The sequence below is a fragment of the Carettochelys insculpta genome, chromosome 5 (assembly GCF_033958435.1).
Source record: "Carettochelys insculpta isolate YL-2023 chromosome 5, ASM3395843v1, whole genome shotgun sequence".
Classification (NCBI taxonomy): Eukaryota; Metazoa; Chordata; order Testudines; family Carettochelyidae; genus Carettochelys; species Carettochelys insculpta.
Genome location: NC_134141.1, coordinates 21399634 through 21418990, shown reverse-complemented (window position 1 = coordinate 21418990; position 19357 = coordinate 21399634). Strand labels below are relative to the sequence as shown.

Genomic DNA, 19357 nt, shown 5'->3' with positions numbered 1-19357 from the left:
CTTTTGTATCCCAGGGAGACTGGTATGTACCCCTCAACTGAAAGGGCACCACCTCTTTTGTGTTTTTTTTTTAAAACTCACATCAAGAATCTGAGGTTCTCTTGGTGGATGACACAGTACCACTTCAGAGTTCTTCTTTTTGCTTTCTTTACAGCCATAAGAGTCTGTGATGCTCACCGTGAGCATCCATGGTCTTATGGTATGTCACCACCACCCTCCTTTTAGTGTGGAGCAGCCTTGTCTGTGTCTGCTTGAATCAGCTGACTTTGGTAACATAAAGACTACCCTCCAGGCCTCTGCAGGCCTTGCTCTTTTTGTATGAATGTAAGAGGCAGCTCCTGACCCTTGTGTCCATGGAACATTCCTGGCAGTGGCCCTTCCCATATCCACTGAAAACTTTCATTGAAGTACCACATATGCTATTTCCACTGGAGTAATACACAGCAGCTTGCAGGATTCAGTTCAGAAGCGGTGCTTTGCTTAGCTCTGCAGCAATGAGGTATCTTTAAAGTAACTTTTAAAGAATAAGATTTTCCTCGGAGCCTAAAGATTTAATAGACAGTAAAAGATATTGGAAGCAATCATATTGCATTTTCCTGGACATCTGAGACACGGCCTATAGAGCCCTTAGGAGTCCAAACTCAGTATCAGGGAGATGGTGGGCTGTTAGGGTGTTTCACCTGACCTGTAGAATGATATCGTGTAGACGCTTACAGGCAACACCAGGGCTATATGCAATACACAGCAGAGAAGTTTATAAGCAGAGAGTTTTAAAGGGAGAGGTTTATATGCTTTTGTCATTGGGGGCAAGAAGACTTTGGAGGTGCTACTTCAAGAGCCAGAACCATCCAGTTGCTCTTTACCTTGGTGGTACCTTATGTCACAGATGGGTTTACCAGGCTAAAGAAACCTCTTTGACCAAAACATCAAGTTCCAAATGAATGGGAGTGCACAAAGGCAAAAGCTCTGTGTCTGATATGGGACGGCTGGCCTGGAGATTTCTTTACATCTGCCAGTCTTTCTTCCTATTACCCAGAGTCATAAGGAAGATCATGGTGGACAGACCACTTATCACTTGCCAGTTTGAATGCTATTGTGTCAGCAGTGATATCTACATTCCATGTACCTGGTGTATAACCAAGGAACCACCATACATGTTGCCCTTGTCCACAGATTTGTTAGTAACAAGGGCAGAATTCTGTATTCCAACTCAAAGACACTTCACTTGACATTGTGGAGGAGGAATCTGCTAACTAATGTGGACTGGTTTTGCTCTGAGTTCAAGACATACTTTTCACACCTTCACCCTTAGGTGTAGCCTTGCTCATAGTCCAGAGAACAGCAGTTTTCTGTTCACATTTATATTATGGATAACACACATTCTCTTTGCTTTCAGTCTCTGGATTCCTTAAGAATATGATAAGTCCCCCACTTTAGGGAGCCTCTACTTATATAGTATGTAAAAATAGCCCTAACAAAGCCAATAGACTCTTCTTATGAGCCTCTTTTAAACATGTATTGATCAAAACTGACTTACTCATCATTGGTGCTGTGTTTCGATGGCTTCTCCATCTTACGCTGTAGTAAACAAAGACAGTCACATTGAGACCCTGCCCCCACCTTGCTGGCTTCATGCTTAAGTAGACCTTAGATTTCCTTCAGTTCAGTGTGTTTTCCGGCTTGTGTTCTTTTCCAGACCCCTTTTTCACACTCTGTATGTTGAATGGGGACTCTTTTTTTTATCTGGAAAATATCAAGCTGTTAGAAAATGGGTTATTTGTAACATGTGGTCAGAGAGGTCAGAAAGAATACATCACAAAGCAGTTTTTTTTTTTTAAGGATTAGAAACTGTATAGAACATTGTTATATCTTAATTAGGAAACGTATAACCTACAGAAGATCCACTGTAATATCACTGGCATGCCTTAGCAAGTACCTCTGGTGGAGATAAGCAGAGCAGTTTGCAGTTTAGTGCACGCTTTTGCCAGACACAAATTTTTGAATTTAGTATCTTGTTTCAGTGCCTGGTTTGGAAGAGCTGTGTTGTAGTTAACAACGTATATTTACCTGAGGACTCTAAGTTCACTATTCTCCAGGTGGAACACTGTCACAAGTGGAATGAAATAGGTGCTATTTACCAGTAACTTTTTTCAAGAGTTGCCTCCGTACATTCATACTGTTTGCTTGCTTTCACCTCTGTTGCAGTGTTGTTTGCTTTGACAGTAGTGTGGAGAGAGGTTGGGTGGTTGGGGTGAGCTGTGCATTCCTATAGAGTGAGGCAAGGACATCATGTGAGCTCTTCTGCGAAACCCCCAATGGATATGACTTTTTTCAAGGCAGTACTGCTGCTCAGTGCTAGGGGAGCAAGTGCGAATGTACCAAGGTGAGTATCTCATTACAAAAGTTACTAGTAAATAATATCCCTATTGTACTTTATCCTGTCTACATAGTATGAAGCCATGAAGCTTTCTGTAAAGCTGTTAAGCATGTCCATAACAATAAAGGAAAACAAGGAGAAACCTGAGCTGATCAAATTTGCAGTAATTGACTTGAGCACAATGCTAACACAACGACCAGGCGCACAAGCAATAAGGTAAACCTTTTCCATTAAACTATTTTTAATCCTCATAAAATGGCCAAGATATTAATAAAAATGGTGCTTAGCTTCCAGTCTTTGTTGTGCTAAGGTTTACAGATTCGTTACAATAGCTAGCTTGCAGTGTGGGAGTAAAATCAGTTGGTCAGTTACTGGCATTATGGAAATTCTCTGTCCCCAAAGCACCTTAGGAGCTTTTTCTTCCTCCATAGCTAATGTATAGTTAACTTATCCTCCCTGCTGCATAACTTTACAAGAAAAAATCTAACCTACTTTGAATATCTCCCTGGTTCTTAGTAACATCCGAAGGGGTAGCAGTTGTTTTGTGGGAATTCCCCCAGCTTTATTTACTTCAAGGTGGTGCAGCATCTGTTGCCCCTGCAGTCTTCAGGGAGAAAAGTAAACTGAAAAATCATAGACACTTCATCCCCTTATCAGATATGTCTGGTGAACTCAGCATTTGGGCTAACATCATTGTGAGGGATGTATGTAAGTTCTGATATTGCTTCTGTCAGAGTCAGATGTGATGGGTCTGCCTGGGTTCCCTTGTTTGTGTAATTTCAGAAACACATAAAAGGGCCTTGAGGCGAATTTGTGGGAGATAAAAGTTGTAGAGTTTCTCCTGGAGCTGTTTGAAGAAGGATCTGTTTATATCTTTAAGTTTCTCAGTGAATTGTGGTGTGATGTCATCTCTGAGTTCTTTATTGTAGGTGATACCGGAGTTCTCAGTTGACATCATGTGGTGTAATTTATCCAGAACAGTAAATGCCCAATATCAACTATGTGGGTGAAGCCAAACAGTTTTGATTGTCAGAAAATATGCTGAAAAGAGAAAAGCACTGGATAGGAAAAATGTTGCATTTTGATTGCACGTTGTGCTGTGGAAAGGAGTTAAGGCTGCTACTGTTGACAGTGTTGCTGTTGCTGTAGTTCATATGTCAGCTGCATGAGCAGAGAATGCAGCTTTCCGATTGAGCAGACCTTTGTGATTCATAAAGAAACACCTCAGACTTGGGGATTGTGAAAGGACTTGGCCGAATTTATTGCCTGACAAAGCATGATACTACTCATGTTCAGTGGTTATTGGTGCACTAAACACGTGTATGCCCATGACAGTGGTACCTGTTTCCTGAGTGAGTGCAAAGATTCCCCTCCTATGACTTTTCCTTTTATTTATTGAGTCACTGTTAGCCACAGTCCTGGGATTGTTGTAGGGACCTCAGTAGGCCCAGGCCCTGGTTCAGGGCAGGGCACCAAACTCTACTAATTCAAACAAGAGTCAATAGGCCCAGGCCCTGGTTTAAGGCAAAAGTGTGGGTATCCTCTCCAGGCTGAGGGCCAACATCTCCAATGTGTGTCTAGAGCAGCAAGAGTGGGAGACTGCCACCAACTCCACTGCGCCTGAGCCCAGGGCTCTACCAGCGGCAGAGTGGTGTGCCACTGGGGTCAGTGGGGATCCAAATCTCAATTCACTGACCCAGCTATTCCTGGGCACTTCCAGACTCCCCCTCTGGATCATACCTCCATGAGGCCACAGAGTAGGTTTCTCCATACCAGGAGAGAGTGGTGTCTCTGTCCTGGGTTGTAGCTCCTGTTTGTTGAGGCTGATGGTCTGTGCAGCCTTCAACATCCTGCAAGGCTGTATTGGCTTACCAGCTTGGGAGCTCAGGATGGCACCTGCCTCCTCCAGTGGCTGGGGTTCACTGGGCTTCTGACCAAGGCTTTTCTGTACATAGTCCTGCCCCCTGACTTCCAGTCAGGTAAGGAGGCGGGGTTTGGTTCTGCCTGTCTGGGCTTCGGGCAGGGTTCTCCCCATTCTTTGTCAGCAAGCAGCCACTCTTGTTCAGTACAGTCATACAATCAAGTATTGTACTTCAGGCATTATTAGTTACCACCTAGTCATTATTAGTTACCATCTTTATTCTTGTACCTGCTACTTCAAAGCATCCATGTCCACTATCTTATCATCTTGTCCTTATCTTATGAAAGGTTGTTGTGTTCCTGTACCATCTGTTAAGGATGTGTTATTGTAGTTACCTGAGAGATCTGTGTGTCTCTCTACTATTATTTTGGCTCAGGGATGTGCTTACTTGGTTAGCAGATATTCAGTGTGTTACTTTTCTGCCAGGGCCCAGTATACATTGGCTCTCATTAACATACATTGAGACTGTTAGTTATGCCTAGGGCTCCAGCAGGTCCTACACAAGTAAACTGACCTTAAAGATCTGGGAACTGATAACAAAGGACTAGCCTTCAAATAAATGTTCACAAGAAGAAAAGGAGCATCTGCTGTACACTGTTGCAGTGAAGAACACTTCTAGTTTTACGAGGGGAATTCTCCAATGGGAATATTTAAAAGGCAGGGAAGGTGTTAGAAAATTAGGAAGACATAGAGAGAGGGAGCGTGTGTATACGTGTGTACTCCCTGCCAGCTTGCTTAGAATTAAATGTGTGTGTGCAAAAGCCCTAGTTTGTTCAATGAAAGTGATGTGTGTATAAAGAGAAAAAAAGAGTCCTGCTGCAGACTGTTCTTGAGGATCCCACTGATGCATTGGTAGTACACTTTCATCTAGTTCTTTTTGGCATGAGTAGATTAAAGTGCACTTCAGCAGGGTCTATAATATAGACTGTCTTTCGTGGGTTAGTGTCAGGCAGATTCACTCCATAGCTTATCGTGAACAAAATGTTCATGTAGACAGTTCCTTAGACTTGTTTTGATTGAGTAAGATGATGTTTGTTCTTTTGATTTGGTACATGCTGCTTATACTGTATTCAAAGATACATCTTTTTATTTAAATATTTGATTTTACTTTTTATTTTAACTTCACACAGATTTGAAACAAAAATAAGCACATTTGAAGTTACAGGCATGTCTCAAGAAAAATACATACCCTGTTTACTGTCTTCTCGAACAATCCATTCAGAAAACAATACATCACTTTTGAGCATAATGTTTGAGACCAATCCTTTAGACACGAAAGCTGATCAGAAGCTCAGAATAGAATCACAACCTTTGGAAATAATATATGATGCAGTAAGTAAAAAACAAACTAATGAAGGATTAGTCTGCTAAAAATATGTGTAAGTGTACATTTTCTTTTATGTTTGTTATATCTGTATTTTAACAGAGAACGGTGAATAGTTTAGTGGATTTCTTCAGGCCTCCAAAAGATGTACATTTAGAGCAACTGACCTCAGCAACTTTGATGAAGCTGGAAGAATTTCGTGAGAAGACGTCAACAGGTGAATGCTAATACGATACTTTGGCTATGTCTACGCTACAGAGCCTGCAAAAGTTCTTCTGGAAGCTATCTTACAAAAAAACTCCTTTCGAAAGAGTGCGTCCACACACAAAAAAGCAGATTGAAAGATCGATCTGCTCTTCTGATAGAGAGTGTACACACAGCCCATGCTCTTTTCAGAAGAACAGGCCAGCACCATGAGGATTCCTCTTTAGAAAGAAGGGCACCATGGATCATCTACACATACTTTCTTTCAAAAGAAGGTGTTCTTCCTGAAACGAGTGTGTAAGAGCACTTTCAAAAGGAGTGCCACATTCTTTTGATTTACTTTTAAAAGAACACTTTTTGTGTGTAGATGCTGCATAGGATCTTTGAAAGAGCCCCCTTCTTTCAAAAAACCTTTGAAAAAAACTTTCTAGTGTGGACACGCCCTTTCAGTGCATCAGTTTCTAATAAATTTTGAAGACTTATTTCTTTTAACTGATCTTTGTATGCATTTTTGTAAATGTATCAACTGATGATTAATGTACTAATAGCAAAGATACAAAAAACAGAAAATGTTTTCATATCAGTATTCAGATATTATAATGGAGGCAGTAGAAATACTTAGCTGCTTTAAAGATTAATATAAAGACATGATAAAAAATGAAATTTAAATGTAGAGCAAAATCTCTATATTGTAAAAGTGGTTTCAGGAAGTTTTGAAGTATGTGGTTTTAAATTATACAATGTTTTGTCATTCATTGATTACTAGAAATGTGCCCTAATACCTTATGTAGTTAATACATACAAAGTCTTTGTTGGAAATAGGGTTGATGCATTCCTGAGACAACCCCTCAAGCGAGGAAATGAAAAGTTAAGCCACTTAACAGTACATACCCAGAGCTCAATATGCATGTACACTGTGCTAGCTACAAGTTACCATACCATAGACGATGCATAGCACCTTAATTCAACTCTCTCTTTACCTTTCTGAATGAAGCTCTTTAACAGATTTTCCCAGTACAGTAATACTTGTAGATGTTTAGTGTCGCAGTTGGTTGTGTTGATGGACAGTAGTTATTTGAAGGATTGTGTGTTGAAGACTTGTTAGAGGGGCCTATAAAAATTTTGTATGACAGCAATACAGTTTTTGTTGAGTTGAAAATTGTCTTCTACATATTGCAAAGACTGAGGCACTTGCAGGGGCCTGATGCGATGATAATGTTAAATTGTGTAAGTATGGCATGTATAACATTTCTAAGGCAGACTGTAGGAAAGGCTGAGCATCAGTTCTGGGAGTAACCAGATAGGAATTTATAGGGCATTTGAACATGAGAGAATACTTCTGTTAGTTTCCAACTTTAGGTGGTGAACGTTTGATAATAGAATGCAGTGGTTCTCAAATGTCACTGTACTGCACAGTTTTAGCTATCCAGTATGAAACAGCAAATAATGTCTCAGGGGCTTTTTCATTTGCACTTGCTGCCATTCTTTGTGCTGTGCTCTGGCCTTTTGACTTTCAAAGCTTTAACTGAAAGCAGGAAAAAAGCAGTTTTGTTTGAAGAAAACTGCCTTGTCTGCAAGTGCCACCACATTTTATGTATTTTAAACTCTTCTTTGCCAGAACTTTGCCACGAACTGTGCACTGTGGCTATGGTTTCTCCTGACAATAAACATCAAATCCATATTGCATGTATTTTTGGATCATATGTGCAGTTTTGTGGCTTTTTACTGTTTGGAATCTTGTCAGCCCATCTTTTGCTGCAAGTTGCAGTCCAGTCCGTCTCAGCAGCCTATCTTCTATGCATTTCTTCAAAAAATAGTCCATTACTAAAATTATTTTTAGAGCAACTTTTCAAACTGGTTTCAACACAACATGTACTGAATGGGCTGCCAGGTAAACACGTGTGCCTGAGATCTGGAAGTGCCTTGGTACAGGAAGTGATGCATGGATCCTTCTGAGGGCAGAACGCAAGGCAGTTGCAGAACTAACTTCAAGCCACTGGAGGCTCAGCCAAACTAAATTGCTCAGGCTTGAAGCACTGCCCTGCTGGTGCTGAGGCTCACAACTCAGCTTCCTGCCACCCACAGTGATCCTGGCTCTAGTTTCAGCCTCACCATTGCCCACAAATCTCTGAGCTGTAGTTAGTCACTGAGGCATAGGCTCAGACAACTCTTCTAGGACTTGTTGGATACAGGTAGTTCTGGGCCCATCCCTCGTAGAAGCTGCTTGACAAGCCTCTTCAGTTATTAAAGAATTGTGAAGGACTTTCTCATCATTATATTTCATCCTGCTTTTTACAAATATAGAAGATTTTAGTAAACATTTATGCCTCTTCTAAATTATTACTAATATTGTTACCAATTCCATCTATTAATGCAGCTGTGCCATTGCTAGTAATTCTTTTGTGCTAACATACTTCTTTAAAAAAAGAATCTCTTCCTTGTCCTCCAGCTCTCTCAGCATGGATTTTTACTCCTTTTTAGTTCCCTTTAACAAATTTTTCCTCTTAAGTACTTCTGATATATATTGATGGCTGTCTGCTTTTCTAGTTTACAGCCTTCACTTCCACTCTTAACCATATTGGTTAATTATCATAGATAATTTAGTACCTAAAACTTAATGTTAAAAAAATCATAAGGCTGTGTGTGTCTGTTTTAAATCTTATTTTTAAAACAGTATGCTTTTTTACTTTATTTTCTGTGTCATGATTGCTGAATTCTGAGGGTTGGACTTTTCCAGGTAATGGAGTGTTTTGTAGAAATAATTTGAGAAAATGATTTTATTCTGAACAGTGACTCAGAAGTTATCAGACAGACATTGCTATAACAGATGAGTAATAGAGAAAACTTACTGAAGATTTAAGATTTGAGTAAATCAGATCTTATTCTCACATGAATATTTTAGTGTCGCACCTTAATTTCAGTGTATTAAGCCTAGAACATTTCTCAGTCCTCATGAAGTTTTTGGCTATTGTGATTTCTTAGAGAAACTCTCTTATTTGTTACCATTTAGTCTACATTCTTTAGGACTGACAAGGTGGTTGATTATTATTCATGGGTGCGTGGAACACAGAAAAGAACTACATTAATAGGAAGTACATTTATGAAAGTGTAATCAGTAAAGACAATTGAGATATATCTGAATAAACCAGGAGTAATGCACTTTTGGGAGTGTTGACTGAGTTTGATATGGTTGAACAGTTTCAGCTGGGTCTTGTGGTAATTCTATTGTAATGAAATTGCTTTTCCATTTCACATATTACCACCATAATTTCATTAAAATCTGTTTAAATGTATGGTTTCATATTGGCTCCTTAACGGTCTCTGTGATTATTTTCTAGGATTATTATATGTTATTGAAACACAGAAAGTTCTTGATCTAAAAATTAATTTAATGGCTTCGTACATCCTTGTTCCACAAAATGGACTTTATGAATCTACATCAAATTTACTTCTTCTGGATCTTGGTAACCTACAGGTACAATTTCCACTCATGAAATGATTAATTTTTGATAATTTTGCTTATGTTTATTCAAATGTTAGAATGAGCTTAAATTCTGTTGCACGTAACTGGTTAATTTAATGACCTATATTCACTTTAAATAGAGGTGATTCATTTTAAACTGATTCCAAGTCAAGTCTGGATTTCTGTTGTGAACACTTCTCTAATCCACTTAGAATGATCAGCAAAGATGACAAAAATGAGGTCATTTTCTTTGTGAGCCTTTGAATGCCATAAAGTAATACATGAGCAGTATTTTTAACAATTTTTAGTTCTGGCATCGCTAGGGCTTTATTGGAATATAAAGAAACGGAATCTCTATTACTCTGACATAGGTGATCAAGACACTATTTTTAACTTAATGCTGTTTGTTCTTTCCCTCCCATTCCTTTTCAGTATTATATTCTTCATTATCCAGTAAAATTATATGGATTGAATAAAGTGATCATTTACAAGTATAATATTTAAAACTTCAGAATTTTTATCCTCTATATTCAATTTTATAGATTATTTAAATTGTAAGGGAAAATCAAAGGTAAATTAAATGTCTATCAAATGCTATTAGTGTACTTAATGCCGTACAAAACACAGAAAATATTTGTGCTCCCAAGATGATCGACTTCTTATTGAACTAACAAAATTTAAAATAGTGTGTTCCTTTATTCGTATGTTGGCATCTGATTTTATATATATTTATTTGGAGCTAATGATAGCTGACAGACATATGTTGAGGGTACATTGTGTTGCAGTGTGAGGTGTGTTGCTTGTGGTGTGCTATGAATGACGTGGGGAGTGCTACATACTAGGTTTGCTTGACTTTTCATTGTAAGAATGTTTGGTGTTGCTTATAACTTTGCCAAATTATAATAATTTGGCTGGAATTGTGTATACTAGGTATCTATCTCAGGCTGAATTTTTTGACTTTCATCTAAAATGATTTACCTGTTGCTGAGAACAAGATAAGGGAAAAATATTTAGCCCATGTTTTTTTTTTTAAACATCTTAAAATAACTTACTGAGAAGCTTTAGTAACCTGCATGCTTTGGAATAAGGGTTTGATATGGGATGTTCCTTTAGCTGCATTGTATATGCTCAGTAGACACTAGTTAGAGTAAGAAAGTTAGTTATTGAAGATTCCATATACATTGGGCACGTGCCACCCTAGGACTTCTGGGGCTGATTAGGACTTCCTTTCAGTAACTTCGCCTCGATAATTAGGTGTGCTATGGCACCAGGCACAGACACTGACAGCCAGGAGACTGCAATAACTGCTTTCTCTCTTGGCTCCTGGCTGAAATGCAGAGGAGTAGAAATATGGGGACAGCAGGAGCCTGAGTGTGAAAGAAAGCAGAAGGAACAGGAGTTGATAAGGAATGTTTGTAAAGGAGTAGAGAGGTAGAACTACAGGAGCCCTGGAAGTACAGCCGTTAACTTTTAACACATACTTCTGTCCAGAACATAATCCATAATCAAGGATTCCTGAATCTACATTCCTATGAAATTAAGTGGCAAAATGTGTCACAGCTCTCCCTCACTTCTGTCCCTGTGTCTGTTCCACATGGAAGATAACAGACTACTGATCATCATTTACATCATTAGCTCAAAATGTAGAAGTCTGTACTGTGGATCTAAAGAGCCTAATCCTGTTGATGACCCATGTTTGGGGGAGAATGCTTCCACATAACAGAAACTCATTTTTCATCGTTTTATATATAGGAAATTACATTAAAAAGCTGCATTAAAATCATTAAGACTTCAAAGTCAAGGAGTTAATCCAAAGTTCATCTAAAATTAATCATTTGTTTGTAGTAAATAGGGCTGTTGTATGTAGGACCATGGTCTCTTCTGTTACAGAACATGGATGGTGTGTAGGGAATGAGGTAAGAAACTGCAGCTGGTGGGTTAAAAAAAGTTATTAACCTGGAGACTTATAGTCTCTCCTTTCCTCTGCCACCAGACTTTCCAGAATCACAAAGGCTTATTAACCACACAAGACAAACACTGAAATGTTTCTGATTATTTGTTCCTAATTTCTGGTTGCCCCGTGTGAAATACCAAAAACCTGATTTGCAAAAGTATGGAGTGCTCATTACTGCATCTTCATGACAGAATCCCACAGGGATGTGACCTCCTTGCAAATCAAAGGGCACTTGAATCAGTCTCTAGCAGAATGCTTACAGTGGTCCAGCTGTATGTCCTGTTTATGCCTATCACTGGCAGTCTTATCCTGCCACAGAAGCTGCGGAAGTCTATGTGATGACAGGCTGTATAGTGACTTTCCTGAATACACATGGTTCGGAATGTGTTGGTTTTCCATTTTAATATGTCTGTTCTAAGACAGTTGGTGAAACAGAAACAGCTATGATAGAGAACCTAATAATTACTGGGTCAGACCAGTGTTCCCTAGCTCAATTTCCAGTCACTGTTGGAAGACAGTGCTAGATATGTCAGAGGAAAGGAATGGAATGGGAAAATTACCAAGTGAACCATTCCTTATCATCCAGTTCCAGATCCTAGCAGTCAGAGGTTAAAGGGACACCCAGAACCTGGATTTGTGCCCTTGACTATCTTGACTAATAGCCATTGATGGACCTGTCCTTCATGAATGTAAAGAATTCTTTTTTGAATCCAGTTGTGCCTTTTCCCTTCACAAGGTCCTCTGGCAAGAAGTTCCACTGATTGTCCATTGAACGAAGAAGTACTTGTTGATGTTTTAAATGTTCTGCCTTTTAATTTCTTTGGGTGACCCCTAGTGTGTTACATGAAGGGGCGAGTAACACTTCCCTGTTTACTTTCTCCACACTACTCTTTGTTTTATAGAACTGTGCCATATTCCCTATTAATCACTTTTGCTAAGATGAACAGTCTTTCTTTTTAATGTGAATTCCTATGGAATCTGTTCCATACTCGGGCTCATTTTTATTATCCATTTCTATTCTAATATAGCTGATATATCTTTTTCAGCATGGGGTGACCGGAACTATACTCGATATTCAAAGTGTGTGCGTGCCATGGGTATACACAGCAGCATTATGCTATGTTCTGTCTTGTTAGCTATCCCTTTCCCAATAAATCCTAACATTCTTGTAGCTTGTTTGACTGTATCTGCACACTAAGTGGATCAAAGAACTATCCATAATGACTCCAGCATTTTTTTCTTGAGTGGTAACAGCTAATTTAGAAGTTTTTGTACATAGCTTGTTTTTGTTTCCAAAGAGCTGTACCCTGTATTTATCAACATTGAATTTCTGTGATCATTTAGCTATCATTTCTGGAAAATCATGGGTGACGAGAGATTCCAGAAGACTGGGAAAGGGCAACTATAGTGCCCATGTATAAAAAGGGGAATAAAAATAACCCAGGAAACTAGAGGCCGGTTAGCTTAACTTCTGTGCCAGGAAAGGTAATGGAGCAGGTAATTAAAGAAATCACCTGCAAGCACTTGGAAGGTGGCAAGGTGATAGGGAACAGCCAGCATGGATTTGTAAAGAACAAATCATGTCAAACCAATCTGATAGATTTCTTTGATAGGATAATGAGTCTTGTGGCTAGGGGAGAAGCGGTGGATGTGGTATACCTAGACTTTAGTAAAGCATTTGATACAGTCTTGCATGATATTCTTATCAATTAACAAGGCAAATACAACTTAGATGAGGCTACTGTAAGGTGGGTGCATAACTGGTAGTTCTTAATGGTTCTCAATCCTGGTGGAAAAGTATAACAAGTGGGGTTCCGCAGGGGTCTGTTTTAGGACCACTTCTGTTCAATATCTTCATCAAAAATTTAGATATTGGCATAGAAAGTACTCTTATTAAGTTTGCAGATAATACCAAGCTAGGAGGGGCTGCAATTGCTTTGGAGGATAGGGTCATAATTCAAAATGATCTGGATAAATTGGAGAAATGGTCTGAGGTAAATAGAATGAAGTTTAATAAGGACAAATGCAAAGTGCTCCACTTGGGAAGGAACAAGCATTTCACACATACAAGGAATGACTACAGCAGAAAGGGATCAAGGGGTTATAGTGGACCACAAGCTAAATATGAGTCAACAATGTGATGCTGTTGCAAAAAAAGGAAACATGATTCTGGGATTCATTAACAGGTGTGTTGTGAACAAGACATGAGAAGTCATTCTTCTGCTTTACTCTGTGCTGGGTGGACCTTAGCTGGAGTACTGGACACAATACTGGGCACTGCAGTTCAAGAAAGATGTGGAGAAATTAGAGAGGGTCCAGAAAAGAGCGACAAGAATGATTAAAGGTCTAGAGCACCTGGCCTATGAAGAAACGCTGAAAGAATTGGGCTTGTTTAGCTTGGAAAAGAGAAGACTGAGGGGGGACATGATAGCGGTTTTCAGGTATCTAAGAGGGTGTCACGAGGAGGGAGAAAACTTGTTCTTTTTGGCCTCTGAGGGTAGAACAAGAGGCAGTAGACTTAAACTGCAGCAAGGGAGGTTTAGGTTGGACCTCTAGGAAAAGTTTCTAACTGTCAGGGTGGTCAAACAGTGGAATAAATTGCCAAGTTTGTGGAATCTCCATCGCTGGAGATATTTAAGAACAGGTTAGATAGATGTCTATCAGGGATAGTTTAGACAGTACTTGGTCCTGCCATGAGGGCAGGGGGCTGGACTCGATAGCCTCTCGAGGTCCCTTCCAGTCCTAGTATTCTATGATACTTTGATTTTATTGCATAGTCACCCAGTTTTTTTAAATCCATTTATAAGTCTTCAAAGTCAGCTTTTATAGAATCATCATAGGATAGAATCATCATAGACTCATACAACTGGAAGGAACCTTGAGAACTCATCAAGTGCAGCCCCCTGGACTCATGGCAAGAATGAGCCCAATCATCCCTGGTAGGTGTTTGTCTCTCCTGCTCTTAAAAATCTCCAATGATAGAAATTTTGGAACCTCCTGAGGCAGTTTATTCTACTGGATAACCACCCTGACAGTTGGGAAGTTTTTCCTGATGTCCTACTAAATCTCCCTTGTTAAATCTCCCATACTGTACAATTATGAGTTAAGGAGAATAATCTCTCTCCCTCATCCTTGTAATAACCTTTTAGGTACTTGAAAACTATCATATTGCCTCTCGGTTTTCTCTTTCCCAGACCTGCCTTATATCCAGTTCTTTCAGTCTTCCCTCATAAGTCATATATGACTTATATTTCCCAGACCTGAATAATTTTTATTGCTCTTTCACACCTTCTTCTTGGGGGTGTGCTTTCAGTTTGAGCCTTTGTTATGGTATTTTTAAAATGTTTCTGTGTAGCTTGCAGGCATTTTGCTTTTTTTACTGTTCCTTTTAATTTCAGTTTAACTAGCTTCCTCAGTTTTGATTACTTCCTCTTCTTGATGTTAAATACGATTCAGATGGGTTTCTTTTGTAGTTTACTTCCCTACAAGAAAGTTAATTACACAGATGAACTGTTATTGTGAAATTATCATTTTTGTTCTTGTTTTGCCACTTGACATGGTTTTTAAAAAGTGAATGTGTATAAGGAGTGGGCTGGAATATACTACTGAAAATTTACAATGCTCTCTAGTTGAACCTCTCTAGTCCGGCACCCTTGGGGCGTGACCTGTGCTGAATGAGAATATTTGGCGGACCATGGGAGGTCAGTATTGTCCAGCAACATTACCAACGCTTTCACTGATTATTGAGCTCTTAGAAGACCTTTTGGGGTAAATTAGAGCTAAATAACCACACAGAACAGTGAGAGCCAGGACTGATGGCTGTAAACAAACATAATGGGACAACATGAAACTTGGCCAAATCTATGTTAAGTGATTGTCTAGCTAACCAAAATCATGCCAGATTACATCGGTTGCCAGACAAGAGAGTTCTGGTTTAGAGTGGTTCAACCTGTTTGTTAATCTATGGTAGAATTTCATAATTGTATTGTCTTTTAAGATCGTTTCCCCCTCTCAGAACAATATGTCAGAAATGTAAAGTTTTCAAAGGTTGATGATAAAAATGATTAGAGGCCTGGGAGGACTTCTTTATGAGATGAAATTAAAAAGATGAGGACTTCCTCAATGAGCTAGATGAAGACAGAATGAAGATGCGTAATGGTGCTGAGGAAATTTAAGTGCTCATAAGATCATCATTTTTTTAATAAAAGGCCGAGGGATGGCTGATGACATTGAAGGGCAAAAAATTTGAAACTGTTAAAAGGAAATACATTTCCATGTATTAAGTACAAAGTTTAGCTTTGCTATCTGTTATTTTTGAACAGAGATTTTAGTTTGGCAGGATAAAAAATAGATCAGACAATTGTATGGTAAACAGCCACAGTAACATTAGATAAGATAAGCTGTAAACAAAGGCCTTCCATTAACTAACAGGTGTTTAGGAATTGATTTCTCCTAATGGGAGTTCTTGCAAAATACATAATTCTGGCTACTACTGGAGGCAGGATTTTGTACTAAATTGCTGGTCTGATCTGTAACAGAGAGGTATCTGTATTAGTCTGTATTCTAATAAACCAAACCAGCAGTCATGTAGCACTTTAAAGACTAACAAAATATTTTATTAAGTGATAAGCTTTTGTGGGACAGACCCCACTTTCTCAGAACTGCTGGTTGCAATGATGTGGTATATTAGTCCTAAAGATCCTGATTTTTTTTTTAAATAATATTTGATATTTCACATCTCAGCATGATATAAGTTGGAAATTTATACAGGCAGTGCTTTGAAGTTTTTAAACTGATTTTAATTTTATTTTTTGTGACTTATTTTTAAGATGACGAGTAAAAGTCGTTCTGATGTGTCAGACCTCAAAGTAGGACAAAGCACTATTGAAGATATCATGTCAAGAGCTTATGATAGCTTTGATATTCAACTCAGCAGCATACAGCTACTTTATTGTAAACATCGTAAGTATTCACATAATGAATTGTTTTTTGCTGGGACAAATGAACAAAAAACATTTGGTAATAGATGTGCCAGTTTTTAACCAGCAATTGAGTTCATACTGAATTTTGTTATTCACTTCTGTAGATTAGTACATGCTGGGCCATGATTGCCTTTAGGGCAGGTGTTTTTAAAACTGCTAATTGACTCCTGCACATCTAAACACGAGGAGTATCCCATGCCCTTAATTAAGCCTGGGAACCAAGCTGTGCAACCTTGGGGCTGGTCTGTGCTGTACAGTTAGATTGACATAAGGCAGTTTATGTCAACCTAGTTGTGTCTGTGTTTACACTGCAGCCTTTCTCTGACTGTTGTACATGCTGTTTTACACAGTCAGAATAACTCCTCTGTCTCCACTCAGCTGGGAGCTGAAACCCTGCTGGCTTTGAGTTACGGGTCAGAAGTTCAGGCAGCTTTGTATCAAACTCCCAGCTGGGAGCAGGATGAGAAGCTCAGTGGACCTGCTGACTGCTCCTCCTGGAGAGTGTGAAGCTCAGGAAGCCAGGGCAGCTGAACCTTGCTTCCCAGTGATGACAAGCCCTGGGTAGCTACCAAACCCCTGTTTTTGCCAGGAACTGGAAGCTGGGGAATATTGGAGCAGGGAGCGGCAGGTTGGGCAGCTGTGTGGCATCCAGGGTTCTGGCAGGGAGCTGCCAACACAGCTAAGAGACCAGGCTGTCAGTTCCTCCACACCAGTCCTCTTAGGCTGGTGAAGGTGTTCCCGCAGAGGGCACGTACCACCAATCAAAGGAGGGTAGTGTGGACATGTACTGCTGCAGTAATTATTGTGGTGGCTGTACTTCAACCTAATGTAAACTGACTTGGGTTTGTAGTATAGCCATCCCTTATTTCTTGCTTTCTCACAAATACTTAGACTTTTGAGGCCTCAAAGTCTCAAGATCACCTAGCCTCGTCTGGGGCACGATACATAGAGCATTGAACTTCACTTGAGATTTTGGCATCTAGCCAAGTAACATTAGTAACATCCATTTTCCTCCCTTAGCCTTCCTTATTCTATACCTTCTCCCAGGACAAAACATGTTATCACAATGTATCCAACTTAGAGAAATCTATTGTGGCATAAAATAAATAATACAACTGTTTTCCTTTCACTAGATGAAAATTGGAAGGAGGCACGTAAGCTAAAATATTCATCACAACATATTTTGCGGCCTATGGATGTGAGAGTGGAATTTAGCAGGGCAATGGTTGTCACTGATGCAAGAATGCCCAAGTATGTTTTTCTTTCAGTTATGTAAATGTTCACAGTAAATACTTCTTTAAGGGAAAAGTCCCTCCAAGAACCTAATGATTTGTTTGTTTATTTATTGCTTATTTGTATTATCACACAAATAGATTAGGATGTTATTTTACCAGGCACTGAACAAAAAGGACTGTCTCCATCTCAAAGAGCTTACAGTCTTTTTAAAATTCAAGTGACAGTGCATGGAGACGGATGGAGAGGGGGAACACAAGGAAGTACAGAAAGTGTCTCTCTAGTCCGTAATTATGTCATTCGACAACATCTATGGTCTTGCAGCACTCCTTTATGCACTCAGCAGCTTCTTCTCCCCTGCACCCGGAGAGGTTCCTGAGCACCACAAATAATTGATTTGCAGCATTCACGTTCAGGGAGGGAGGGAGAGGAGCCTGGGAGGCTCACTCGGGGAGGAGGCAGGATGGGTGGCACAGTGGTGAAAAGAGGCATGGCAAGGGTGAAGCAGCGGTCGAAGGAGGTGCGGGGAGGTTTTGGCTAAGGGGTGGAATGAGGTCTGGGCTTGGAGCAGAAGGAAAAATTGAGCATAGAAAAAAATTGCAAGACTTAGACATAGTTTGGATATGAGGACCTAGAGAGAGATCCAAGTCAAAGATGGTTCCCAGGTTACAGGCCGGGTGGTGGTGGTCACAATGACCAAGAATGGAGGTAGCGGGGAAGGTTGGGGTGTGGGGGAGGAGAAGATGAAGTGAAAGAGTTAACGTGAGCTTGTACAGATTGCTAGACATCCAAAGGATATCAGACACAATCTAACACTTGAATTAGTACAGAAGGAATTGGAAATAGGAAGGCAAATTTGTGAGTCACTAACACAGAGGTGATGGTTGAAATTATATTTGTGAATAAGAGTACATGTAGAGTAGGGTGTGGAGGAAGAAGAAAAAGAGCCCAAAGGAAGAGTCTTACAGTTTATTTTTTTCTTAGAACACTGCATGGGGGATGATGGGGAACTTCTAAAGGAAGTGCTAAAAAAAACGAAGGGAGAGTTTCGGAAGAGAAGCCAAATTAGAGTGGATCCAATGTGGAATTGGAGGAGAATTCTAGATGTTCATTGTAAACAGCATGTTCAGTGAGCTTGGAGATGAAAGGGAGAATGGAAATTTGTGATTCTGGTATTTGAAGAGGCAGCTTGGCGTCATGGTTATTTTTTTCAGAAGAGAGAGACAAAAGTGTGCTTGTATTGTGAGGATAAAGACAGGATATAGTAATCCCCTGGTATGCACAATTTTGATTTGCATGAGGTGGGCTCGGCAGATGGGGTGGGCAGGGGGAACAGACGGGTCAGGAGCCCTGAGTGCTCCTGTAGGACCACAGTCATTTCCTGCAGGTGGCCCAAGCAGGTTGTCCCATGTGGCCTTCTGCCCACACATGGTGTGCTTCATCCATGTGGAGGCACTGACCTGCCCCCTCTGTCTTGTGATGGGAGGCATCATTCTCCCAGGCCCGCAATCATGCCCTCCTGCTCTGGGCATCTTGTGGTGCGGCTGGAGGTGGTGAGCGGTCCCCCTCCTTTGCCGGGCTGTTCAAGACCATGGATGGGTCTGGGCTCTCCCAGCCCTCTTGTGCTGTGGCTGCAGGGATGAAGAAGAAGACATGATCAGTCCCACGTTACAGCATGAGGGCTGTGCCCCTCCCCCCCCCAGTGTATCTTGCTTGCCGCAGGGGTTGCCACCCATATGGGGCAGTTCCTGGCCACGGTTTGGCCCTGTCCCCCCTGTGCATATGGCTTGTGACAATGTCCAGAGGGATGGGTGGTGGATGTCGTTGGCGGCCATTGCAATGGGCTGGGAGCCACGGCTACCTGTCTGTCTGGCCCAGGTCTGCTGGGCATGTTGGTGG

General features: G+C 40.3%; 1 protein-coding gene across 4 annotated transcripts in view; it reads left to right on the top strand.

Annotated features, from left to right (window-relative positions):
* Window positions 1-19357, top strand: part of VPS13A (vacuolar protein sorting 13 homolog A) — a 218539-nt gene that overhangs the window by 40584 nt on the left and 158598 nt on the right. For all 4 annotated transcript variants that reach the window (XM_074994740.1, XM_074994741.1, XM_074994739.1 and 1 more), the window contains exons 17-22: window positions 2451-2593; window positions 5429-5630; window positions 5725-5839; window positions 9165-9301; window positions 16073-16205; window positions 17359-17476. In XM_074994740.1, the coding sequence (XP_074850841.1) occupies window positions 2451-2593; window positions 5429-5630; window positions 5725-5839; window positions 9165-9301; window positions 16073-16205; window positions 17359-17476 (848 nt within the window). The remainder of the gene's footprint in view (window positions 1-2450; window positions 2594-5428; window positions 5631-5724; window positions 5840-9164; window positions 9302-16072; window positions 16206-17358; window positions 17477-19357) is intronic.